Below are 27,605 nucleotides of genomic sequence, written 5' to 3'. Positions count from 1 at the left end.
TAGAAGCACTCTCTTAAAGGGAGTGCTCATAATCTGAGTTTGTTACCTATATAAAAGACAAAATTAAATTTGTTGTAGTTTCTGTTAAACATTGATGTTGTTAACAAATAATGACTTCCAATTCTGAGAATCCCAGAAATGTGAAAAGGGTCCTTATCAGGAAATGATCCATAATTATTTTTTGTTGTGCTGCAGCCATTATACTTTTCATGTTTTTTGGTATGTATTTAGTCAGCTCGATTTTATTTCAAATACTCGCAGCATCAGTGCTGAGTGTGATTTGTTGTCGCTACTCTTGAGGTCTGTGTTGCTGTAATGTGTTGCCTGGCTTGAGGGCAAATGTGTGAATGCACTAGTGCATATATATACATCTCACAGAGGTGGTGAAGCAGTCTCGCCCCTCTGCAGTGCAGTGTCTCTCATGTTCTCTCTGTCTCTTTCAGGTCAGTTGTGTTTACGGGACCATTTGACATTACGCTTCTGTCAGACCCTCCAATGGCTCGGCCGATGTCAAGTGCCAGCAGTCCGCGCAAAGTGCTGCAAGACCTGTGGGCTGCCGTCACGGGGCAACGATCGCATTGCAAGTCGCTGAGATACAGGGGAATTGCAGAATGACTGTTGAGAGCCAGAGAACACAAGATTATGACACACAAATACTCAGAGCATCTATGGACCAATCCATTGTTGGACAGACATTTGTCTGGTCTGGTAAATTTGTGGCACTAAACAACAGTTCATCAGGGAGCTACTTTGTCCCTACATCCTTTAACACATACAGTAAGTGGTGCTTATTTCAGCCCATCATCTCAGATAAGTGGTAGTAAAGCAGGTAGAGTCTCACTCTAGATTGATGCAGGGATAGTGTATTTTATGAAGAGCATTTAGTTTTCAGGTTCCATCATCCTGAAGTCAGTAGGTTTTCTTTGAATGGGTTTATAGCAAATGCCTAAAATAAGGTCTGTGGTTAACACAGGCACATGGTATTTTCATCTTTTATTTTACGGTGTAAAATGCATCAGTAAAACCCGCTTGTGATTTTACTTTTACTTGTCTTGAAAAGGCTGGTTGCTAGAAAGAGGCTAAATGGGACTACATTAAACGTCATCACACAGAACAGAAAAAAATCATCTACTCACTAACCTGCTTTCACAGCCTTGTCGTGTTTATAATTGTGCTCTTGCAAACTGTTTTAATGCTTTCAGGGAATATTATTTTTCGTCAGAAGCTCAGTGGTGGTAATGCTGAAGTCATGTGTCCACGGAGTAATTTTTAATGCCTACATAACATACCTCTGACAAAGACAAAAACATGTAAGAATCAAACTTTCATTGGTCACAAAACTTATTTTCTGCAATAATCCAAAAGCCAATGCAAAAATCCTATTGCTTTTAACAAGGGAACCAGAGTGATGGTAATTTTCAGGTTGGACTGCAAAAGTATGTCTACTGTAGTAATTAAACTTTATTTTCTGATTAGCAATTGATGGAAAAAATACACTACCAGTCAAAAGTTTTATGAACCCTAAGATTTTTAATGCTATTTAAAGAAGTCTTTTCTGCTCACCAAAACTGCTTTTAAGTACATCCAAGACAGGAAAAAAATAAAATATGTTAACTATTTAAAATAACTATTTTCTATTTGAATATATTTTAAAATATAATTGTTTCGTGTGATTTTAAAGCTGAATTTTTAGCATCATTACCCCAGTCATATAATCCTTCAGAAATCATTCTAATATTCTAATTTGCTGCTCAAAAAGTCAAAAACAGCTGAGTATCATTTTTTAAGGTTTTTTGAAGAATAGAAAGTTCAGAAGGAGAGCATTTATCTGAATTAGAATTTTTTTTAAACATTATGAATGTCTTTATCATCACTTTATATCAATTTAAAGCATCCTTGCTAAATAAAAGTATTATTTTTTATAATTTCTTTCCCCTCCAAAAATATGCACACACATATGTTACAATTCTGATCTTTGAATCTTTCCATTCATCAGAGAATCCTAAAAAAATACTTAACTGTTTTAAATATTTATAATAATAATAATAATAATAATAATAATAACAACAACAACAAAATGTTTCTTGAATAGCAAATCAGCATATAGAAAGATATCTGAAGGATCATGTGACACTGAAGACTGGAGTAATGATGCTGAAAATGTAGCTTTGATCACAGGAATAAATTGCATAAATTACAAATATATTCAAATAGAAAACAGTTATTTGAAATAGTAAAATTATTTGAAATTTACTGTTTTGCTGTACTTTGGATCAAATACTTGCAGAAAAGATTTATTTGAAAAACAATAAAAATCTTACTTTTCAAAAAACTTTTGACTGGTAGTGTATATTCAAAATTTGTCCATTTTAATCATATCTTTGCATCTTTTTTTTTACTCTGACAGGATGGATTTTAGGACATTTTATTTCTATTTTTTGTTCTGTTTCACGTTTTTATTTTTTTTATTTGAACCACAGATAACCACAAAGCCAGAGCATAATTGCAAGTTTGCAGATGTTTATATTTATTGAAGCTGATGGCAGATCAGATGTAAAACCAGTAATGAAGTACCTGGTGCTGCAACATAAACTGGTGCTAAAGGTAGTGAGCGCTAAGCTCCTTACTCAGTCTAGTGTTGGCTGGTACTTGAATTTAATACACACTATTTATGTATTACCCTTTGGATAACATATACACAGAATACCACTTTTCAAAACGTATACAATGTAGAATAGCTTAATGTCTGCTTTCATAAAGTATAAAGGATTTCTTTTTAATGCAGTCATTTTCCTTAATGTATTGAATGCTTACAGTGTATAATATGAGATACACCCGTTAAAGACATCAGTTTAAAAAAAACTGTCACAATGTTTATCAGGTACATAAAATATTACACTAAGAAAATGTTTAGTATGGTTGTTTGTGGCTTTTTATGATACATGACCACTAACTGTGCATTCAGTTTTAAGATGCGGTCACATCTGCAACATTTCGGCAAAGGTTCATGGGCAAAAAAGGCCTATTGTCAATAGTGTAGCGATGTATGAAGCTCGGTTCACACAGAAGTCTCTTTCAAACCAAGGGGCTTTATGTTAGTCAGTCAAGACTCTTTGCATGATAAACTTGAACAAGTTGCAAAATCTGCATGGGGAAAACCTTACACCCACACAAAACATTCCTGATCATGGAATCCTATTGAAATGAGTGGAGTTCACATACAAAAAAATATTGCTGGATGACAATTCATTAGTAATATTTCATTGGAGTCAAATCTGTGTAGGGAACTTTTTTGCCCTTATGCGAAACTCCTAACCTAATTTCATGTCAAAAATGTACCTGCAGGAACTTTCCCACATGTATACTGAGTGGCACTAAAAAAGTGTTCGTTTTTTCCCTGGAACGGATGAACACATATAGTACGTTTTATGTGACATTGGTTTTGTATGCGTCACCCAGTTCTGACTTGAAAAATGTCGGTTGAGTGGCGCTATAACTCTAATGCTCCGTGATGTTTTAAAATAACGTACCATCTGCACTACACCTAAACCTATCCATAGTATAAACAAAAGTGAATGTGATGTAAAAACGAAATCGCAAGCATGCCGTTTTAGCTTGTTTTTCGATCTTGCATCTGTCAGCGTTTTCATCATGTGTTGTGTTTTTCACGGGATTCGTGTCCTAAAGGCCTTTCCACACTGAGTGCGAAAAAGCGAAACAAATATTGCACGCGCTGGAATAAAACAACAGATTCCTACACTGTAAAAAGTTATCACCAGTTTCAACTTAAAAACTTAAGTTTAGCAGCTGCCTTAAGATTTTAAGTTAAATCAACTTAGGTCATTTAAAGTCATTAAAAAATTCTATCAACTCATTTTTATTGTAATAAGTTAAAATGACTTGTAGTTTTAAGCTGATTTAACTTAAAAACTTAAGGCACCTGCTGAACTTAGTTTTTTAAGTTGAATCTGGTGAAAACTTTTTACAGTGTATGGATGCTTCCACACAGACCACGAACATTCACACACCGAAAAAGCGAATGATTGTTTAACAACCAGACAAATCTTTTCAGTTTCGCAAAGCGAAAACACGGCTGTCCAATAAGATTTGAGCATTACATCACTTGCTGTTGCATAAAATGATGAGAGAGGTGGCGCTGTTTCGAAAACTAGTGTAAACAAACATAGGAGAAAAGTATTCCTAGAGAGAAGAGGATGCACTCTTGTTATCATTGCATCTGAGAACAGATGGTTATTCTCACATGTTTTTTATATAAATTCTATTAATTCTCTACTGAATTATGTGATCTGGAAGAGAACACTGTCCGTTTTATTAGTCAAAGTCAAAGCGAGTTCACTTTCTAGATCTTCCGTATTAAAAAAAAATGATTGAAACATTTTTCTACTGTTCTACACATGAAATATGAAAGCGAACAGACATATGATTATGGTCCTTGCTATATATATATAGCAATGTGTGAATGATATATTTTCTGTATCTGTTTTGTATGCAGCTCATGGTATTTTTATAACAATAAAGGATGTTTATGAGGCATAATTAAACATACAAAGAGTGCATGTCTGCCTATTATAGAAATAAATAAACTGCAGATCACAATCAGAAGTTATTACAACCACTCAATGGATGATGTGCGTAGCGTGGCGTGCAGACATAAATTAGCAGAAGGCGAACATTCGGTTTGTGCATGGTGTGAAAGCACCATCCGCAAGTGATTCACTTCACCTTTACGCATCACGCTCAGTGTGGAAAGGCCTTAAAGGGATAGTCCACCCAAAAATGAAAATTTTATGTTTATCTGCTTACCCCCAGGGCATCCAAGATGTAGGTGACTTTGTTGCTTCAGTAGAACACAAAGATTTTTAATTCCAGCCGTTGCAGTCTGTTAGTCATATAATGGCAGTGGATGCCTTTTTTTTTACCTTTGATATGTCCAACTGTTCTCAGTGCGTGCTCAGCATCCGGTGAGTTACCTGTGTATGTGCTTTGGCGTAGTATACGCAAATGCCGGAAGGAGAAAAATGATCGCTGCAGACCCTCCACACTTTTACCTAATTTATGGGTGTGTTGATATCCAGCCGGAGAGCAAGCAACCATAACTTTAAGCAACCAGGCTCAGAAGTTGGGAATTGGTGAACAGTCATCACGGATGAGTTTGCGCAGGCAAACATAATCTTTTAGCTTTAAATCGGATTGAGCAATCAAGATAAGCGCAAGTAATTACTATTTTGAATAGCTGCTATACCCACAATCTCTCTACACATGTAACGTGTTGGATGCTGAGCATGCGCTCATGACAGTCAGACATTGCTGTATATCAGAGGTAAAAAATTATATAAATACTGTTCAGTTTCTCGCAAAAACCGACCGTTTTGTGTCTTAGGACATCAATGTATCGTCACAAGCCGCAGGGTGTAATTTGGATTTGTCTGTGCATGTTTTTTTTTTATATTCCAAGGTTTGGTGCCCATCCACTTCCACTATATGACTAACAGACTGCAACGGTTTGAGTTTAAAATCTTCGTTTGTGTTCTACTGAAGAAACACAGTCACCTACATCTTCGATGCCCTGGGGGTAAGCAGATAAACATAAAATTTTCATTTTCGGGTGAACTATCCCTTTAAGTCCAGTTCCGTGCCAGATGAACTATCGAGCAAGTTCATTATGTATTGAAAGCAAAACGTATGGAGCTGTGTACAAAAAACGATTACAAGTGTTCAATGTTTTACCGCCTCTATTAATTTCTGGAAAGTGCAGTGATATGTGCTTATTGGTACATATTTTGCGTCTTGCGAAAAAGTTCCCACAGGTAAATTTTCGTCATGAGAAACACAAATTCCTATTTAAATGATTGCAAATCTCCCATGAAAATTAGCCAAAAAACTGTACATGTGACCGCACCTTGAGTTATAGCCTGTGTTGTGTAAAATGTTGTATATTCTCTTTAACTAAACCAAAACTAAAGTTTTAAATGGCTTTAGGCATCATTTTCAGGTATCATCTGTTAGGAAAGTTTCCATCTAATATTCCATCTCTGCATGACACCTACTTTACTTTCAACACTCGTTCAGCAGGGACCATGTGATATAGCTGCAGTGTACATCATTTGTTCGTGTTGTTTTGCTCTAATGATTCAGATAAGAGGCCTGCGTTGCATTGCTATCAACCGATCAACATCAAAGAGCAAATGCAACATATTTTGTTTGTCAAGTTGCACTGTAATTCATTTGTAATAATGTTCTTTTCATTAAGTGTTTGCTTAGGCTTGTAATTCTGTGCTTAGCTGATGTTTCAGGACTGTCCAGTATGTAGACAATTGTAACAGTTTACAATAAGATCCTTTTAGTTAACATTAGTAAATGCATTAACCAACAATGAGCAATACATTTGTTACACTGTTTATTAATCTTTGTAAATGTTTGTTCGTCTTAGCTCAGGTTCAGTTAATATTATTAACAGATACAATTTTGATTTTAATCAATGCTTTTAGTTAATGTTACTAATGTAGTTAACTAATGTTACAAATGGAACCTTATTGAAAAGTGTTACCTAGACATTTTCTGGTTTACATATAGGATTACATCTTTTGTTAAACATTTGTTTAATTTTGGGGAATTGTCATTATCGTATTAAATATTATTTGTATTGCACTTCTGTAACACCTTTATTTTTTGTACTTCTTTATTAAATAGTTTTTGTAAATGAAATGATGTGGCTAACTTTTTAACAACCTCTGGCCCATTTGCAATTGAAGATTGTAGAATAATGTCCTCAGTCTCAAGGCTAGAAAGCAAAAGCTTACATAAATTATTGGTCGAAAAAAAATCTCATTTTAGGAGTCAGACTAGAAATGTAAATGTCTGTAATGTGCTGTACCAAACTACAGTATTTCATCTCATTTTGGACTCTTTTCTTTAAAGGTCATGTTGCTTAGCGTTTGGACTGTGATGGGGCTGTTTCACTAATGTGAACTTTTATCAAATATCAAATGAAATCCGGTACTGAGCACTAAGTAGGCTATGATTTAATTATAAGTATATAGTTTGAATATAAAAGAGTGGATTTTCATTTAATCTGTCCCTGGGCATTGTGAGTTACTTAAAAATCCAATTTAGAAAGAAAGGAGAGTATGTGTTATCACAGAAGACCTCATCTGGCCTTTTACACAGCTATTGGTTATTAACTGCTCCTGAATAATTGAAATAGAGCAACATATATGTTGACTCCATGCTGGACACACGGTGGTAACTGTGAATGCTGTCTTTACTTGTTTGCTTTCATGTGTTCTGTTATTTCGTTTGATCAGTGCTTCAGTCCAACGAGCCCATTAAAACCTCTTCAATTTATTAGATCTGATGGATGGCAGTAACTATAGTAATTATGCATGTGATTCCATTCTCTTGTGTCCGAAGTGGCTTGTGAAATGAAGAGGTCTGTGTGAGCACAAAGCTTTGATTCTTCATCATTAAAAGGCTTGGCAAGAGTTCATGCATTTCCTTGCATCTAATGCCCTTTAGTCTTCAAAAGAAACATTGAACCGCAAATGACTCTCAGAAAGACAAACAGTGCCTCCCCATGGCTAAAAATAGTCATCAATAAACATTCTGTGTGTCCTAATGAGAATTAAATACCTGCTTATGAAAATGTTAGTCATTTCAACTGGGAATGTAAAAGAAAACCTGACTTAAAAGTATATAGAGTACTGAGGTCAAAAGTTTACATACACCTTGCAAAATGTTATTATTATTATTTATTATTACCAAATAAGAGGGAGCATACAAAATGCATGGCCATGCACTGACCTCAATAAGATATTTCAAATAAAACATGTTTAAATATTGTCCACAAGAGAAAATAATAGTTGAATTTATAAAAATGACCCCGTTCAAAAGTTTGCATACACTTGATTCTTAATGCTGTGTTGTTACCTGCATGATCCACAGCTGTTTTGTTTTTGTTTTTTGTTCATGAGTCCCTTGTTTGTCCTGAACAGTTAAACTGCCCACTGTTCTTCAGAAAAATCCATGTCCCGCAAATTCTTTGGTTCCCCCTCAGTCGAGTCACTCCGACGTTACATGGGAACTCGCTTTGAGAGACCGATCATCTCTGAGCCTTATATAAGAAAGGCCAATTACAAATTGGCGAGTGGACGTGCGCGCCGGCCACGCCCCCGTACATACGGTTATATAAGATGGCCGCGCGCATCACTCATCAGATCTTTGCTTTCAGAGCCTCTCCTATGAGCCGCTGTTTGCTTCGTTTTCAAGAAAACCTCACAGAAGCCTTCAAATTCAAGAGTTCTTCCCCGCTGGTGCCTAAAAGAGCAATTTCATTTTGCACCAGCGATCCTCCCGCGGGCTGTCGTTTTCACGGCAACAAGCCGCCTGCATCACCAGCGAGCAAGCCCCGTCGAGTGCACAGCCGCCCCGCGGCTTCTCCCTGGGCAGACCGGGAGCTAAAAGAGTCAATTTCTCACGGCCGATTCAGACGTTCTTTTCAGAATGCCTTTTCGGCCGTGCGCTTCAGGGTGCGGTAGTTTCCTCTCCTCTGCGGACGGACATGATCTCTGCCTCACGTGTTTGGGTCCCGAGCACGCTGAAGCGGCGATCATGGATGGTTCATGCCCGCACTGCGAGTGCATGACCATGGCCACGCTGAGGTCCCGCCGCTCGTTCGCGAGCCGGCTCCCCTCGCCCTCTTCCCGCGGTCTGTCGTTAAGCCGTCAATGCTTTTCGGCCACCGCGGCGCGGGGCGGGGGGGACCTAAAAGTCACCGTGAAGAATGCACCGCCGGCTAAGAAAGCCCTGCGGTCTTCTCTCACACAGCGTGACCCCGTCGAGCTTCCGCAGCAGTATGCTTCCCCGCCCAGCGGGCTGAGCGTCTCCTTCGGTGCTCCTGCAGAGGATGAGATGTCCATCGCAGCATCAGAGGGAGAGTCGGCGGGCGAGGCGGACGCCTCGGCGGAGCGGCCCCCTCCTGAGGTGGTCGCTCCGTCTGACGCTGATGCCGAGCTCGCGGCTATGCTCCTCCGGGCCGCCAGGGGGATCGGTCTCGAGGTGCCTCCGGCCGATTCCTCTAGGCTTGATGATTGGTTTTTAGGGAGGGCTCCCGCGGCTCCGCCGCGGTCCCCCCCAGTTCCATTTTTCCCGGAGGTGCACGAGGAGCTGTCTAGATCGTGGCGGGCCCCTTATTCATCTCGGTCCCGCCCCAGCTCCTCTCCCCTCGCCACCCTCGATGGCGGAGCGGCCAGGGGGTATGCGGCCATCCCCCAGGTTGAGCGCGCTGTGGCGGTGCACTTGTGCCCGCGTGGCGCTGCCTCCTGGCGGGATCGCCCGCACCTCCCTTCCCGGGCTTGTGAGCGCACGTCCGCCTTGGCGGGCCGCGTTTACAACTCCGCTGGGCAGGCCGCTACCGCCTTGCACGCCATGGCCATCCTCCAGGTCTATCAGGCCCAGGCGTTAAAACAACTGCACGAGGGTGGTCCTGACCAGGGAGTTTTGGAAGAACTCCGCGCCGCCACCGACTTCGCCCTTCGGGCCACGAAGGTCACGGCGCGTTCCCTTGGTCGGGTGATGTCCACCGCTGTGGTCCAGGAGCGACACCTGTGGCTTACTCTGGCTTAGATGGCAGACGTCGACAAGGCTCGCTTTCTTGACGCTCCCATCTCCCAGAGTGGCCTCTTCGGCGACGCTGTCGAGGACTTTGCCCAGCAGTTCTCGGCAGTCCAGAAGCAGACGGAGGCCATCAAACACATCCTGCCCCGCCGCGAACCTACCATCCCGCCGCCGGTGGCCCAACCTCCGCCTGCTCGTCGCCGAGGGCGCCCCCCCGCGGCCTCCAAGGAGAAGGAGAAACCCCAACCAGCTCCGTCCCCCGCCGAACAACACGAGGCCAGGTTGCGACGTCGAGCTGACGAAACGTCCCTGACGCGGGCAACCCGGAGGTGGAGAAGATGGCTCTTCAGGCGACGACAACATCTACGTCGCCGCTCCCGGTGGAGGGCCGGGAGTTGCTGTGCACCCTGACGCTGCCGCCGGCCCACGGGTCGGCGGTACCCAAATTTTCACAAAAAGAGCTAATTTTCTCACCTCCGGGGTTTCAGCCCCGCGTTCCCGTTTCGAGCGGCACACGGTTGCCCTCTCGAGGCCGGATCCGGAGCTGTTTATCGCCAGCGCTGGAACCAGGGAAGAAGGTAAGCACTGCCTCGTGCAGTCTGACTCCCCCCCAGGACGTTCTTCCTTCTGGGCGCAGTCCCCTTCCCGTTCCTCCCTTAGGCTGCCCCACCCTGGGCACGACGGTCAACGTTCCCTTGATCCCCCTGGCAGAGCGGTTGGGGACCTGGCGTCAGCTTCCCAACCCCTCGCGGTGGTTGATTCGGACGGTACGTCTCGGCTATGCGATCCAGTTCGCCAGGCGCCCGCCCAAGTACAGAGGCATCCTTTATACTTCTGTCCATTCGGACACGCATGCCGCTGTCCTGCGTGCGGAGGTCGCAGCCCTACTGGCGAAGGGCGCGATCGAGCCTGTCCCTCCAGCCGAGATGAGGTCAGGGTTTTACAGTCCCTACTTCATCGTGCCCAAAAAGAGTGGTGGGTTAAGACCCATCCTGGATCTCAGAGTCCTGAATCGGTCCCTTCTCAGGCTGCCGTTCAAGATGCTGACGACGAGACGCATGCTAACTTGCATCCGTCCCCAGGATTGGTTTGCAGCCATCGACCTGAAGGACGCCTACTTTCACGTCTCGATCTTACCTCGCCACAGGCCCTTTCTTCGGTTTGCGTTCGAGGGTCGAGCGCATCAGTACAAGGTGCTCCCATTCGGCCTGTCCCTCTCTCCCCGCGTCTTTACCAAGGTCGCGGAGGCTGCCCTGTCCCCTCTTTGGCATCCGGATTCTCAATTATCTCGACGACTGGCTTTTGATAGCTCACTCTCGAGATCTCCTGTGCGAGCAGAGGGACCTGGTGCTTCGGCACCTCAGCCGTCTGGGCCTTCAGGTCAACCGAGAGAAGAGCAAACTCTCCCCAGTGCAGAGGATCTCTTTTCTCGGTGTGGAGCTGGATTCGGTCGCTATGACAGCCCGCCTCTCCAACGAGCACGCGCAGTCGGTGCTGAAATGTCTGAGGTTGTTCAAAGACAAGACAGCGGTCCCTCTCAAAACTTTTCAGAGGCTCCTGGGGCATATGGCAGCTGCAGCCGCGGTCACGCCGCTGGGCTTGCTTCATATGAGACCGCTTCAGCACTGGTTACACGACCGAGTCCCGAGACGGGCATGGCACCGTGGCACACTCCGGATTGGCGTTTCCCCGCAGTATCGCCGCCTATTCAGCCCGTGGTCAGATCTGACCTTCCTCCGGGCCGGAGTGCCCCTGGGGCAGGTCTCCAGGCACATTGTGGTTTACACAGATGCCTCCACCACGGGCTGGGGTGCTGTATGCAACGGGCAAGCAGTTTCGGGCTCCTGGACAGGACCTCGTCTGCAGTGGCATATCAATTGCCTCGAGTTGTTGGCAGTCCTTCTGGCCCTACGTCGCTTTCGATCGACGTTGCGTCAGAAGCACATGCTTGTTCGCACCGACAGTGTTGCGACGGTTGCATATATCAACCGGCAGGGCGGCCTCCGCTCTCCTCGCATGTCTCAACTCGCCCGCCGTCTGCTCCTCTGGAGTCAAACGTGGCTAAAATCGCTACGTGCCATTCACATTCCCGGGGAACTCAACCGTGCAGACGATCAGCTCTCACGGCAGTCCACCCTCCCTGGAGAATGGCGACTCCACCCCGAGTCAGTCCAGCTGATTTGGAGTCGCTTCGGGGAGGCCCAGATAGATCTGTTTGCCTCCCCCGAGACCTCCCATTGCCAGCAGTTCTTCTCCCTCAGCGAGGTTTCCCTCGGCAGAGATGCTCTGGCTCACAGCTGGCCTCCGGGGCCCAAGTACGCCTTTCCCCCAGTGAGCCTCCTTGCACAGACCCTGTGCAAGATCAGGGAGGACGAGGAGCAGGTTCTCCTGGTCGCCCCATACTGGCCTGCCAGGACCTGGTTCCCAGAACTTATTTCCCTCGCGGCAGCCCCTCCCTGGAAGATCCCCTTGAGGAAGGACCTGCTTTCTCAGGGGATGGGCACAATTTGGCACCCACGTCCCGACCTCTGGAACCTGCATGTCTGGCTCCTGGACGGGACGCGTCAGACCTCGCTGGCCTTCCCCAGGCCGTGATAGATACAATCACGCAGTCCCGAGCCCCCTCTACAAGGCAGGCGTACGCACTGCGGTGGGGTCTGTTCGTCGACTGGTGTTCCTCCCGAGGTGAGGACCCCCAGAAATGCTCGATTGCAGCCGTGCTTTCCTTCCTGCAGGAGAAGTTGGAGCGCAGGCTGTCCCCTTCAACTCTCAAAGTCTATGTGGCCGCTATTGCCGCTCACCATGACGCAGTGGATGGATCATCCCTAGGGAAGCACCCGCTGGTCGTTAGGTTCCTCAGAGGCGCAAGGAGACTTAACCCTCTCAGACCGCGCCTCGTTCCCTCTTGGGACCTCTCCGTCGCCCTCCAGGGCCTGCGGGGAGCTCCCTTTGAGCCCCTTGAGTCAGTCGAGCTTAAATTTCTGTCCCTTAAGACAGCGCTCCTGACAGCTTTGGCTTCCATTAAGAGGGTAGGAGACCTTCAAGCCTTTTCTGTCGACGATTCGTGCCTTGAGTTCGGGCCCGGCGATTCTCACGTTATCTTGAGACCCCGGCCCGGTTATGTGCCCAAGGTTCCCACCACGCCTTTTCGCGATCAGGTGGTGAACCTGCAAGCTCTGCCTATGGAGGAGGCAGACCCAGCTTCTGCGCTGCTGTGTCCAGTTCGCGCCCTGCGTATCTACGTAGCCCGCACTCGGCACTTCAGACGCACCGAGCAGCTCTTTGTCTGCTTTGGAGGTCAGCAGAAAGGGAATGCTGTCTCCAAACAGAGGTTGGCCCATTGGGTGGTAGAGGCCATCTCCCTGTCCTATCTGTACCAGGGACAGCCGTGCCCCTTGGGTGTGCATGCCCACTCCACACGGAGTGTTGCATCCTCCTATGCTTTAGCGCACGGCGCCTCTCTAGTGGACATCTGTAGAGCTGCCGGCTGGGCGACACCCAATACCTTCGCCAGGTTCTACAACCTCCGCGTAGAGGCCGTCTCCTCCCGTGTCTTAACATAGACATCAGGTGAGCGGGAGGGCGGCTGGTGTTGGCTTGCTGCGCCATTCCCATTCGGATCCGAGCGCCATTTCCAGTAGGTTCCCTTCGGTGAACCCTGGGTCCTCCATGCCCCGCAGTCAGGGCTAGATGCGGGGTAGCCCTCACTGTGCTCCTGCCTGGGTCTCCTTCGCCCCGCAGGTTGTGGCTTTCCTTTATTATTCCAGCGTATCCGCTGTTTCCCTCGTATATCCCTAGCCTTATGGATATATTGAATTTTTCTCATTCCACATGCGTAAGAACCGTTCATGTGCCCCGCCCCCCCAACCCATGCTTCAGTTTTCTGGCATCCCTAGGGGCCCCCTTCTTTGGCCCCCGGGGCGTTGGGAAGGTTACGTTACGGATCTGCCTGCCGGCACGTTCGCCTGCTGGCACGTGGGTCTGTGCGTAACGCGGCGTCAGGGCCGTGGCCTGTTCCAGAGGGTCTGTTCCCATGTAACGTCGGAGTGACTCGACTGAGGGGGAACGTCTAGGTTACGTAGGTAACCCTCGTTCCCTGAAGGAGGGAACGGAGACGTTACATCCCCTGCCACGGCCCTGGCGTCGCGCTGACGCCGGCTCATTCGGCTCTTCAGCAAAAACCTGATGAGTGATGCGCGCGGCCATCTTATATACCCGTATGTACGGGGGCGTGGCCGGCGCGCACGTCCACTCGCCAATTTGTAATTGGCCTTTCTTATATAAGGCTCAGAGATGATCGGTCTCTCAAAGCGAGTTCCCATGTAACGTCTCCGTTCCCTCCTTCAGGGAACGAGGGTTACCTACGTAACCTAGACGTTTTTCAGCATTGTTTTGTGTGTGTGTGTGTGTGTGTGTGTGTGTGTGTGTGTGTGTGTGTGTGTGTGTGTGTGTGTGTGTGTGTGTGTGTGTGTGTGTGTATTTGAACCCTTTACAACACTGTATGATTTTTGAGACCTTGTCACACTGAGGACAGCTGTGGAACTCATATGAAACTACTACAGAAGGTTTAAATGCTCATTGATGCTTTAGAAGGAAAAAACTATGCATTAAGAGCAAGGGGTGTAAACCTTTGAACCGAATGAAGTTGTGTCGGTATATTTTCCTTATTTTGCCTAAATATCATATTTTCTTCATTTAGTGACCTTCAGAAGCTATAGAAGATACTTACATGTTTCCCAGAACACAAAATAAGTTACATTTACCCTAATTTATCTTTAAATTCCAAACGTTTTCACCCCTGTTAATGCATTGTTTTTCCTTCTGTAGCATCAGTGAGTGTTTGAACTTTCTGTAATAGTTGCATATGAGTCCCTCAGTTGTCCTCAGTGTGAAAAGAAGGATCTCAGAATCATACATTCATTGTTGTAAAGGAATCAAATACACAAAAATGCTGAAACACCAAAGAATTTGTGGGACATGTATGATTTTTCTGAAGAACAGCGGGCAGTTTAACTTATTTTTATAATTTCAACTATTATTTTCTCTTGTGAACTATATTTTATGTGAAATATCTTATTCAGGACAGTACTAAATAAAAATATCACGCATTTTGAATCCTCTTATTTTGGTAAAATAATTAACATTTTGCAGATTCTGCAAGGTGTATGTAAACTTTTGACTTGAACTGTATTTTAAGGAAAATAAATTAAACTATAAATTGTATGCAACTCAAATTGTCTTGAAAGGGGGGAGCAAAATTGATTGTTCGTAGGTGACTGGTAATATATAATAAATGGTGGTAGTGACATTTTTTTGCTCAGAAATTCCTTTTACAATTCACAAATAATTACAACAAAACTAAAACTGAATTTTGAAGTAGAAAGATTAAATTAGTATTTCTTATAAAGCATAGTCTACTAACATTTGTTTTATTTACAATGTCATCTTTACAGTGTAAATAAGTAGATAACTATAAGATTTAAAATCAGTTATTATATTGAATTAGCATTTCACCAACATTAATAGATTTACTGGCAATATATATAAAAAAGGAAATCCTTAAATACCCTGTGCCTAAAATTTGTAAAATCAACTGCAAATTGGCAGAACATTATTGAATCCACACCTTATACTCTTTAAATTGTCTTTGGTTATAAGCAGTGAGGTACATGGCGCCACCATGCTAAGATCAAAAGAGCAAAGAGCTGCTAGAGGTCTGCTAGAGGGCATTTCCAAGCCATTTTAAAATCCACCATTACATTAAAATCCAGCCAAGCTATTCCACCAAAATCATTTAAAAGCAGAGCACCACATGCTTCAGGAAGTCCTGAAAAACCCTAAGGTGGCAACAAGGTGTCTACAAGCAGCACTTAAGGCGGTGTGAATTTTACAAAAGTCCATGTAAGAGATTCTAAGACATTCCTCCACTTAAGAAATTGTAACATTCTTTGTCTTAATTCTAGTATCCATATGAGTTACAGAAATGAAAAATCAACCAATAGATAAAAGAATCACCCATGGTGGTTAGAACAGTGATTTATTTTTCCTCCACAGCATTAACAGACACAATCTTCTCTCTTCATTAATGTTTATTAACAGGTGTCACTTTATAAAAAGCAGAGTGCCTCAACTACAAAAGAAATACACAAAAGGTTGTGTACGAAACACTTAAAACACAAAAATATAAAAGCTACATGTTTACTTCAATTTGATAGTTTTTGGTAGTTTTAGCACATGCTTGTTCCATTTCCCTCTATGGCTGCACAGTACATTTGATCATTTCAGACTGCAACATAAGCATATATCTTTTAAAAACATAAAATATGATTTAATCAAACTTAAGGCATCAAATTTTCCTATTCAGTTGCACACATTTCATTATCCATTTATCCTTCTCATTCCTTTGCACTGGCAAGCAACTCAATCAAGACAATCTGACTTCAAGTTTAGTTATGGAAGTAGCAATGTTGTAATTTCCATTGTAGTCAGTAGTACATATAGTATGTGTTAATTTTTACTGTTTCCCCTGCTGCTCAATGGCTCTCCAAACCTCACCCTGAGGATACAGGTGCTTTTGCACAGATTCTTCCAGCATTTCACAAGAGTATCCAGGGTCCTGAAGACGTAAAAACACTTATTTATAATAATGCCACAAAATGTTGATATCCTCTACTTTTAATTTATTTAATTTAAATGCTTTTTATTCTATTTTTCTTTTCTCACACACACACACACACACACACACACACACACACACACACACACACACACTTATAATATTTATTTTCTAACTTACCTTTGGTGGCATGTAGTGGGCATTTCTAATGATGGTGGGGCTTATGAAATGTTCATGAAGGTGATCCACATACTCACACATCCTTCAAAACACACATCAAGCAAAAACTCAGTGAAATTACCTTAAACAGCATGTTTAACATTTAAAGGAACTGTTTACCCAAAACTGAATATACTCTAAAAAATATACTTGAAAATCTTGACTTCTGGCTCCCCTGGCCAAATAATTGATATTTCACAAATCGTCCACTCAACTGTAATTATTTTCCATTATTTTATATACACAATTTCAACCGACATAGATTGGTGAAGAGAAGGAAGTGTTACTGTCTAGTTGATGGGTGACATGCACTAGTTCATAATTTACATGTAATTTAGTGTGTTCAGTTTCAGTTTTTTTAGTGAAATTTACAAATATATATTTCATATATTCAAAAATCTGATTGGGATAAGCTGAATTTAAAAGGCAGACAAATTATACGGGGCTTCCTTATGGCTGATTGGTCAGCTAGTTTAGTCATAACCCACAAACTGGTCAGTTTTGAAAGTATGTACAGTTTTGTCTGCCCATTACCAACATTTAGAAAAGGGACTTGGAATACAGAAAACAAGTCATGTGCTTTGTAGTCTACTTTTATGGTAATTTTAGAGTGCTTTTTGAAGCTCAACATGCCTAGTACCCATTGATTTTTGTTTTAAAGACAGAAAATCCTAGAAAATTACCAAAGTATCTCTGTATTCCACAATAAAATAAAATAATACTGGGACTTAGAGCAATACGATGAGTGTAAATGACAACATCAATCCCAATTTGACATGCATAAAAAAAACAGCAATATTTCTTTAAAACACACTGTACCTATTATTTAAACTAGCAGACACTGAAATGTAGTCAAATAAAATAAGGTGCTGAACAAGCTCACACAGTCCCACACCCCCGGCATGAGGACACACAGGAACTGGAAAGAAAAACAAGACATATGAATCTGAATTACATAGTTATTTAATAATCCAAATCAGAGATACAGCATCTCACAAAAGTGAGTACACCCTTCATCATTAGTATATATTCTCAAGGGACAATACTATAGAAATTAAACTTGTATATATTTTAGAGTAGTCAATGTGCAGCTTGTATAGCAGTATAGATTTACTGTCCTCTGAAAATAACTCAACATATAGCCTTTATTGTCAAAATAGCTGGCAACAAAAGTGAGTACACCCTAAGTGACAACAGCAGTATGTTGTTTAACCATGCAAAGCCACATGTCCTATTCATTATGTTTTTTTTTTCTGCTTGACAGGACCATACAAACTTGTGTATCTTATATTAGAGCAGTTAAAATTAGGTGCTTTAAGTACAATTCTCTCATACTGACCACTGGATGTTCAACATGGCATCTCACGGCAAAGAACTCTCTGAGGATTTGAGAATTAGAATTGTTGCTTTCCACAAAGATGGCCAAGGCTATTAGAGGTTCAGTAACACCCTGAAACTGAGTTTCACTACAATGTTCAGGGTCATACAGAAGTGTTCCAAGATGGGTTACATTTGGAAAGGGGCTTGCAAGAGTTGATAAAACGAAGTTGAGGACTCGTTCTGTGCGTCAGGTGCATAACCTGACTTTAAAAAACAGATGCATGAGTGCTGCCAGTATTGCTTTAAAGGTTGCAGAAGTAGAAGGTCAGCTTGTCAGTGCTCAGACCAGATGCTGCACACTGCAACAAATCGGTTTGCAGAGGCGTCATCCCAGAAGGAAGTCTCTTCTGAAGCTGGCTCACAAGAAAGCCCGCAAACAGTTTGCTGAAGACAACCTGTCCAAGAACATGAATTACTGGAACCATGTCCTGTGGTCTGACAAGACTATAAGATAAACTTGTTTGACTCAGATGCTGTCCAACATGTGTGGCGATGCCCTGGTGAGGAGTACCAAGAAAATTGTCATGGTGGCATGGTGCTGGTAGCATCATGGTCATCATCACTGCTTGAGTGCTGCTGGTACTGGGAAGCTGCAGTTCATTGAGGGAAACGTGGATTTCATTACGTACTTTACATTCTGAAGCAAAACATGATGCCTTCCCTCCAGAAACTAGGCCGAACGGCAGTTTTCCAACATGATAACGATCCAAAACACACCAAAAAAACGGCCTTGCTGAGGAAGCTGAAGGTGATGGGGTGGCCAAGTATGTCTCCAGACCTGAACCCTATTAAGCACCTGTGGGGCATCCTCAAGTGTAAGGTGGAGAAGCACCTGTGTCTAACATCCAGCCACTCCATGAGGTGTGGAAGAGGATCCCAGCAACAACCTGTGCAGCTCTGGTCAATTCTATGCCCAGGATGATTAAGGCAGTGACAGATAATAATGGTGCTAACACAATATATTGACATTTTAGACAAGTTCATTTAGGGTGTACTCACTTTTGTTGCCAGCTATTTTGACAATAAAGGCTGTATGTTGAGTATTTTTCAGGGGACAATAAATCTATACTGCAATACATGCATTGACTACTCTAAAATATATCCATTTCTATAGTATTGTCCCTTGAGAAGATATACTAAAATGGTGGCTGAAATGTGAGGGGTGTACTCACTTTTGTGACATGCTGTATGCAGATAATATAAACATTAGATTTACCATTAAACTTAGCAGCCATGAGTATGATGGCAAGGTTTTCATTCACACTGCCTACCCTGCAACTGTCAATCTGAACAAACTGTAGAGCCGAGGCCTGGAGAAATTGCTTAAACATTACTCTGTTATGGCACTGCAAACAAGCACACAAAAAAATGTACAGTAGATACAGTATGGTATTTAAAAATGAACAGGTAAACTTATAGGTTATCATTTACTTATCCTCATGTCATTACAAAACTGTATAACTTTCTTGAATTTTTTTCCCACATAATGAACACTGGTTTAGAAAGAAAGTCATACAAGTTTGGAATGACATGAGGTTGACTTCATTTTTGGGTGAACTATTCCTTTAAAACAGCACTGACAGATAACAGAACATAAAATACTTTAATAATAGTTAAATGGTAAAAACAGCAAGGCCCTCTTATGATGCAGTGTTTGCACGTTTTATTCCACGTTTTATATAATCCCACCTGTTCTCCAGTTGCGACTCCAATACCCAAGGGTGCAAGTGCCTAAAAACAAAACAAAAACCTTCAAAATCTAAATAGCATGTTCCAATTGTGAACATAAAAACCTTTTTACCTTAGAGATGGAGGCATGTCCTAAAATATCATCAGGAGATGTGGGTTCCTCAATCCACAGGGGGCGAAACTCTGCCAGCTTGGTTACCCAAGTAATTGCTTCATTAACATCCCATCGCTGGTTGGCATCAATCATCTAACAGATAAGAGGTTTTGTAAACTCTCCTCCTGTATGTACCTTTCCTTCTTAGGTTGGACCAATTCAATTTTTAACTGAAGTAACATCAGGTTGAACTACAACTTTTTCTTATGTGCTTTGCAATGTATACTTTTGACTTAGAATCACCAGGGTGTTGTTAGGTCCAATCATCTTCCGGATAAGGCTGCATCTACGGATGTCATCCTGCAAATCAGCCCCAACCTTCACTTTAAATTTAGTCCATCCTTGGGCAAGAGCGTCAGAGCAGAGCTGTACAAAGCAAAACATGTCAAGCAGATGATCCTTGTTTGAGTATAATTACAAAAGAAAGCAAACACAGCCCAATAAACAGACATACCTGGGTTAGTTGTTGGTCAGAGTATCCCAGCCAGGCACAGGAAGTGGTGTAGGCAGGATAGCCGTCCTTTAACATCTGCTCCTCTGTAGTGGTTTAAAGTCATTAGTGATAATAAAATAATAATAATTAAAAGTCAAAAGAATAAATGCCTTACCATACACTACGGTTCAAAAATGTGGAGTCAGTATTTTGAAAGAAGTCTCTTTTGCTTACCAAGGTTGCACTCACTTAAAAATAAAGTAAAAAATAGTAATATTGTGAAACATTATTATAATTTAATATAACCGGTTTCTATTTTGAAATATATTCAGATGTCATTTATTCATGTGATGGCAAAGCTGAATTTTCAGCATGACTACTCCAAGCCTCAGTGTCACATGATCTTTCAGAAATCCTTCTTATATGCTGAGTTTTGTGCAATTGTTCTGAATAAAACTTCTAATTTATTTCAGAAACCTTACTGCCCCAAACTTTTGAATAGTAGTGTATGAGCATGGGCGACATTTGACTCTTGAGTCAGGGGGGGCAAGAAAAAAAAATCAGATGTAAGCATTAAAACAGTGCCCTCCGGTATTGCAGCACATCAAAGCAGCCAATTAAAGCGCTGCACTTCAGCCCGGCCGATGGGCCCTGACTTTTTTTTACACCCCAGGGCTAAGGCTTCGGGCCAATTTTCATAGTTCAGTTCAGGCCGGCATCGGGCCTGTTTTAGGCTTCTCCTTATTTTCATAATTTAGACATCCATCAATTATGGTGAAGAAAAAAAATACCGCGCTGGTGGAAACAACACTAAACTTCACTTTCGCTTTCACTTTTGAGACCGACTCAGACACCGTTTAGTGTGCTTTAGCGCAGCTGAATCCGCGTTCAAGCGCACACAATAGGCTAAAACTGCCCCAAGCACCGGCAAAAATAAATAACAATGAATATGTCGAGGAAAGAGTAAGGACATAAATGAATTATTTATTAATTAATTTGTGTATTCTGAGTCAGTGTCGCAAAGATCCTGACTCGCAATCTCCTTTTTGGACGCGCCCTTAGAGAGAAATTCATCTTTACGGATTACATGAAAGAGTTTGTGCTTTTGATTTGTTTTATTTCGTTAAGTAATAATTTAAAGCTTTCTATAAATGTATTTATTATGTCTGTGAGGCATACATTTCGCTTCATTTTGTTAAGCACTCCTGTTCAAGAACCAGACGGCAGAAAGCACATAATTTTTGTTTTCTTTATTTTATAAAAATGCTGTAACGTTTTTTTCGATGTATTACTCGTACTTTGTGAGCAAAAATGACGGATAATTTTAAATTGCTTCCAATGAAAAAAATGCAAGTGATCGCGCTGGTGCCTCGATGTCCTGCAAGCTTTAGCTTCTACTTTCTGCACAAACTATGCGCATATAGCGCACATTTATCTGTAACGTTTAAACTACCATTCTTTTATACTTGAACTGTTTTATATCTATAGATTTCATTTTAGGCAAGTCATGATGATTTGAGAAGGCAAACTGATCAAACAGACTATGATCAGTCTTCCGCTGGGCGCTGTTCGGTATATATATATTTAACGAATAAAAAATGCTCCAGGCGGTTTTCTAAATTAGCTAAATAAAAAACGAAACTAAATATAAACATTTTGCCATTACATACAAAACTGAACTATTTTATAGCTGAAACAGTAAGTTGTTTTGGGAGAAGGGGAAAATATATTTTTATCCCGTCTATTGCTTCACCGTTATTTCGAGAATAAACCCAGCGTAAATATGCAAATGTCACTCCCAAAACATATCAGCTTGCATGTGCCGAAAAACGAAAGTTTCATACAAATTCTAAATGGTTTATAGCCTGGAAAGTGCAAAGCACGCTCCCCTTATTATCACTAAAAGTTCACAAAATTCCGTTATAATTAATAAAGCTCTCTAAACTACACAATTAATATTTTATTTACATCGCGTCTACACTCATAAGATGATTCACGAGCGCACAAAACGGCACTTAATAAAAACCGATCAGGCGCTTTCAGCAGTGAGTGAATTCTGACAAGTGTTTCTAATTGTTTGGAAACAACAGATATGTCTGTGATTGGCTACATTGCTCAACGCTGCAAAAACACGTTGGATAGTTTGCCAGATCTTCAATTGCTTTGCTTTCGTTTGAGGGTTATATAGCACCGTCTAGTTCCCAAGTACAACCGAGCCTAAGCTTGGCTAAAGCAGTTGCAGCGGGGCTGTGAGGATTCCATGACTAACCACAGGGGGGGCAACTGCCCCCCCTTGCCCCCCCCTAATGTCGCCCATGTGTATGAGTGTTCATTTTTGATCAAAGGGCACTTCATGAAAGATATAAATCTTCAACACTGTTTATAATCTTTATTAACTGATCTCACCTCTATTTTTCTGCCCTGTTTTTGCTTTTACCAATATATCTAAAAAAATAAGTGAAAAAAATGCACTACATGAATACAATAGCTCATTGAATTAAATGAGAATGCCAAATAATCCTTAATGCCCTCACCTAAAGCTTCTTGCTCAGTCAGTGCATCAGTGATATATCTGAAATCAATACAGCTGACCAACTTTGCAGGATCCTAGGTAGAGGATTCATAAATGTACACAAAAAATTTAAATAATGCTAAACAGGCGACACATTTAAAAGCATTGAAGGTCTTCTTGATTTACAGTGATCCACTTTAAAGTCAGTATGAAGTATACACACACTACGAGCCAAAAGTTTTTGAACAGTTTTTGTTTTTTAAAGAATTATCTTCTGCTCACCAAGCCTGCATTTATTTAATCCAAAATACATTGTGAATATATTGTGAAATATGTTTACTATTTAAAATAACTCCTTTCTATTTGAATATATATTTTAAAATGTAATTTATTCCCTGATCAAAGCTAATTTTTCAGCATCAATTCTCCAGTTTTCCATGTCACATGATCCTTCAGAAATCATTCTAATACGCTGATTTGCTGTTCAAGAAACATTTATTATTATAAACATTTACAGTAAAAGAGTTGAGTACATTTTTTTCAGGATTATTTGAAGAATAGCGTTTATCTGAAATAATAAGCTTTTGTAACATTATACACTAATACCATTCAAAAGCTTGGAGTCAGTATACAGAAATTAACACTTTTATTTAGCAAGGATGTTTTCAATTGATCAAAGGTGATGATAAAAACATTTTTAATGTTACAAAATATTTCTATTTCAGATAAATGCTGTTCTTCTGAACTTTCTATTCACCAAAGAAACCTGAACAAAAATCTACTCAGCTGTTTTCAACATCATAATAATAAAAAACCAGAACAAATCAAAATATTAGAATGATTTCTGAAGGATCATGTGAGTGGAATAATGCTTAAATTTCAGTTTTGAAATCACAGGAATAAATTACATTTCAAAAAATACTCAAATAGTACATTTAAATAGTAAAAATACTTCAAAATTATACTGTTTTGCTGTACTTAATCAATAAATGCAGACTGTGTGAGCAGAAGAGACTGTATTAAACAATGGAACATTACAAATCTTACTGTTCAAAAACGTTTGATAAATCATTTTTGTTTGCTAAGCTGCTTCACTCAGAATCATGTCACATGGAAATAGTTGCAATTTCTGATTAATGCTTACTTTAAGAAATATTGCGTTTTTTCTTTACTTCCTAATTGCATTCATGTGAGAGATGATTTCAAAAGTGAATACTCACCATGTCAACAAGTAGCTTCCACAAGGGCTGCAAAACATATTTATTCTGACATTTTGTGATATTCAACAGTCATTCATTCACACAACATTTGTCCAAATTGACAGTGTTGCTCACCTTGCCCTCCACTCGCGCCCATAAATCCCACACAGCATTCAGAATGGCTGCTATCGCCAGCTGAATTACTCCTTTTTCTGGCCCAATCTATCATACAATTTAACTGTTCATTCAACTGTATGTGAAGTCTAAAGGACTAAAGTAGGCTTACCTGTGCTCACTGTTGTAATACTAACCCATCTCATCTGACCATCGCTGCTTAGGAGTCTGTAGAAGCCTCTGAAGTCACTGACTATCTCCTTCAAATTCTTCCCAACCACAAAAGTAGACAAGGCTTTAACTGCACATACCACTAGAGATAAACAGACAATGATTTAGCTTAGTAAAACAAAGTAGTCCAAATAATACTGTTGGAATTTCTTTTATTATTTGGAAGTTATAGATTCTAATGGGAATACTACTCAAACAAAACAAACATGAGCTACTTTAGTTAACACAATGGCTCTTTTTATTTTCCTTCTTCTGTTTTCCAGGATTTAATCATTTCTGTAGATCATTGTGCAATACCAACGCATCGCTGGTTCGGTCTGGGCAGAGGCGGACTGTAGTGAATTATTGGTAACACTTTACAATAAGGTTCATTAGTTAACATTAGTTAACCACATTAGTTAACATGAGCTAATAACGAACTGGACTTATACAGCATTTATTAATCTTTGTTAATGTTAATTTCAACATTTACTAATACATTATTAAAATCTTGTTAACATTAGTTAATGCAGTGTGAACTAACATGAACAAACAATGAACAACTGTATTTCCGTTAACTAATGTTAATAAAGATTAGTAAATACAGTAACAAATGTATTGCTCATGGTTAGTTCATGTTAGTTAATACATTAACTAATGTTTAACTAATGAACCTTATTGTAAAGTGTTACCGAATTATTTTTGTTAAAATGTATGTTAAAAAAGTACTTGTAGTTTATCAGAGTGTTTTCTCTGGAAAACTTTATTTCACTACATTCCAAAGCATAACGTCATACTTTTTACTGCACTACATTTCATAAATAAAAGTTGTTGTTTGTTTTACCTTTAATACTTAATGACATTAAAAATGCAGTACTTTCTTGTATCTCTGAATTACTTTCACTTGAATAAAAATACTAAAGTAACAGATTTCTAATATAATTAAGTATTAAATTATATTAATATCAAACATAGTGTAGTAAAAAGTATGTGTAATATTGTGCTTCGTAACGTTTTCTAAAGAAAAACACTCTGATAAAGTACAAACATTTGAAAAGTACTTTTACAGCAGAGTAAAAATACTTCTCTACTGTCCACCTTTGGGTCTGGGTATGTTGTCTGGTTATGTAACTGCTTTATCTGAGAATGGATATTTCAGTACAAGTAGAGTTTTGATAATAACTGACCAATACATTTTTTAATGATTGATACTGATAACTACCAAAGCAAGTGATTGATTGCTTACAAGATGTGGTACAGCACCTAATATTGACACACTTGTTAAAGACAAGCTTTTTGTTTAAAATATTTACATAAATCTAACTTGTAATAGTAAAATAACAATCTTATACAATATTCGTAAAGGGACTATGGTCTGGGGATGTGGTCACCAAAGCTAAACCTTCATTCTGTGGTCAGTGAACCATTTTTTGTTGATTATGGGGTGTACTTTGGTCTTTGGATCCTTGTCCAGTTACAGCCGAGTTTAAGCTTTCTAACTTATGCAGACAGGTGTTTAATATCTGCTGGTAGTACTTGATGTAGTCTATGGTGCCATGCGAGATTTTCGCGTTACTATGGATTCTGAGGAATAAAAACCTTGGAAAGCTTCACCACAAGGCGTCAGTCTTGTATTGTTACTGAAATCATAGGACCCACAGGACTCGATTCAGCCGCACAACATGGTCATATGACATTTGTAGAACTGTTAGATTTGTGAAGCTCACCGATTTCCGTCCCTCTTCCTACAGTAAAAGTCAACCCATAACCTTTCAGTGCAGCATCAGAGTCCGTCTCGAGAACAACATATGCGACAGAGTAATCTGGATCGGTATGCTGCGAATCAATCACATTTATAGACAACTGTAATGCATGCATTATTGTTGGTGCATCAAATAACTCTGATCACTCTGAAATATACACCATATAGAAGTCAATCATATGCTACGCACCATTGCATCTGATCCATGCTGTTCCAGTGACGTAGGGAATCTTACGTCGCGCACTGTCAAATTTATTATTTTGCTTTCTAGCATTGTGTTTCAGTTGTAAACTTTGCACAGACTCTGCAGTAGTAAGTTACACTTGACTTTAAACACTCCGCCCAAAGAAAGCTACGATTGGGGCTTTGACAAAATAGCTTTCAGACTGCAGGATTATGATTGGCGTTTTAGGAACGACGTCCGTCACAAGTCACAACAACGTGATCATATGATCATAAGAAACGGAACTAGTGCTGGCGAATTCAAAATATAAAAGAAGTTCATTTCAAGATCCTTCACAAAATATATCATGTAGGCTAACGATACATTGGCAAAATATATGGATGTTGACAGTTCATGCTCATTTTGTGGGATGGAGGATGAAACACTGATTCATTTATTTTTTTCAATGTGTAAAGACTCAAAACTTTTGGAATAGTTTACATTTTTATATAGGTAAGCACCTTGATTCTTTCCGTTCCTTTCAGTTAAAAGATATAATTTCTTACTATAAAGGTAAAACTAGTATTTCAGTGAATTACACAGGTAACTTTTTGATTTTGATTGGGAAATTTTTTATTCATAAACAAAAATGATCTAAATCGCAGCCTCATTTCTTAATTGAAATCGATCCTAAAAATCCTTAAAACTCTTAGATTAATTAAAAACAAGAAAAGTGATAGAATTTTGAAATATTATGAAGATTGTTTTGGTAATACCAGGTTCTTCCTCTGTATGTGTTTGTTATTATTATTATTTTCTTAATTTATATATTTATATTAATTTATTATTATTATTATTATTATTATTATTATTTTCTTATTCGTCTGTAAATCTTTATCTTTGTATGTGAAACTTTACAAGATGTGTTGTTTTGTCCTATTATTATTATCTTTTCCTGTAAAGGTTTTGTTTTTAAGTTATATGATTTTTTAATAACACAGCTGTCATAATCATTAAACCCCTATTCAACATTGCTGTTTTTAAGTCACTTATTTTTATGATAGGTAACAAAATGGTCTTAAAACACAATTAAACCTTTAGAATCTCTATTAAAAAACAATTAGATAAGCTGCTACCCATAGAAAGTCTAAGGCTATATTACAGTTTTTTTCAATTGTTTACACACAATTTTGAAAACCGGGTTCTTTTTTTCAAAATATAATCACAATTATCCAAATACCACACTCAATTTGCAGAATTCCTAGATTGTTTGCAAAATGACACACTTCAGTCAAAACATACACATTTCAGTCAAAACATATACACATATTTGTGAAAATGCTATTAGTTTTCATTTAACCAACACAGTCCTCAATGATCAGACACTATTGCAGACAGTTTCACACTGCTGTGATAAATAAAAAACACATTTGTAAAAAAAAAACTAATTTTAGGAAATAGCATGTGCTAGATTTTTGGGCAGACATTGTTATGTAAGGGATCATTTCGATGACAAAACAA

General features: G+C 40.4%; 2 protein-coding genes across 5 annotated transcripts in view; one reads left to right on the top strand and one right to left on the bottom strand.

Annotated features, from left to right (window-relative positions):
• Positions 1-6,726, top strand: part of adamts7 (a disintegrin-like and metallopeptidase (reprolysin type) with thrombospondin type 1 motif, 7) — a 96,062-nt gene extending 89,336 nt beyond the window's left edge. The window contains 1 exon segment of the mRNA XM_073835709.1: positions 444-6,726. Within this exon segment, the coding sequence (XP_073691810.1) occupies positions 444-592 (149 nt within the window). The 3' untranslated portion in view covers positions 593-6,726.
• Positions 6,727-15,651: 8,925 nt separating this feature from the next.
• Positions 15,652-26,287, bottom strand: enosf1 (enolase superfamily member 1). Of its 4 annotated transcripts, XM_073835704.1 has the most exons (15): positions 26,112-26,286; positions 25,887-25,995; positions 24,147-24,262; positions 23,971-24,057; positions 23,857-23,883; positions 22,659-22,731; positions 22,531-22,569; positions 20,146-20,228; positions 19,935-20,057; positions 19,650-19,784; positions 19,538-19,579; positions 19,065-19,194; positions 17,288-17,387; positions 16,430-16,511; positions 15,652-16,249 (listed from the first exon to the last, which is right to left on the bottom strand). In XM_073835704.1, exons 1-15 carry the CDS (start codon positions 26,193-26,195, stop codon positions 16,148-16,150), a joined length of 1,332 nt encoding a protein of 443 aa, XP_073691805.1. In that variant the 5' UTR covers positions 26,196-26,286; the 3' UTR covers positions 15,652-16,147. The 4 variants fall into 4 exon arrangements, with proteins under 4 accessions (XP_073691805.1, XP_073691807.1, XP_073691806.1 ...); XM_073835706.1 differs by lacking the exon at positions 22,531-22,569 and having other exon boundaries at positions 26,112-26,287; XM_073835705.1 differs by lacking the exon at positions 23,857-23,883 and having other exon boundaries at positions 26,112-26,285.
• Positions 26,288-27,605: the final 1,318 nt, after the last annotated feature.

The sequence above is a fragment of the Garra rufa genome, chromosome 3 (assembly GCF_049309525.1).
Source record: "Garra rufa chromosome 3, GarRuf1.0, whole genome shotgun sequence".
Classification (NCBI taxonomy): domain Eukaryota; kingdom Metazoa; phylum Chordata; class Actinopteri; order Cypriniformes; family Cyprinidae; genus Garra; species Garra rufa.
Note: the sequence above shows the minus strand (reverse complement) of the source record. Positions and strands in the feature narration are given on the sequence as shown.

Coding starts and splice junctions, on each gene's coding strand:
- enosf1 (XM_073835704.1), bottom strand. CDS start 26,195: ATGCTAGAAAGCAAAATAATAAATTTGACAGTGCGCGACGTAAGATTC. Junction 24,263..25,886: donor AGGAAGAGGGACGGAAATCG/GTGAGCTTCACA, acceptor GTTTATCTCTAG/TGGTATGTGCAGTTAAAGCC. Junction 19,195..19,537: donor GAGTCGCAACTGGAGAACAG/GTGGGATTATAT, acceptor GCTTGTTTGCAG/TGCCATAACAGAGTAATGTT.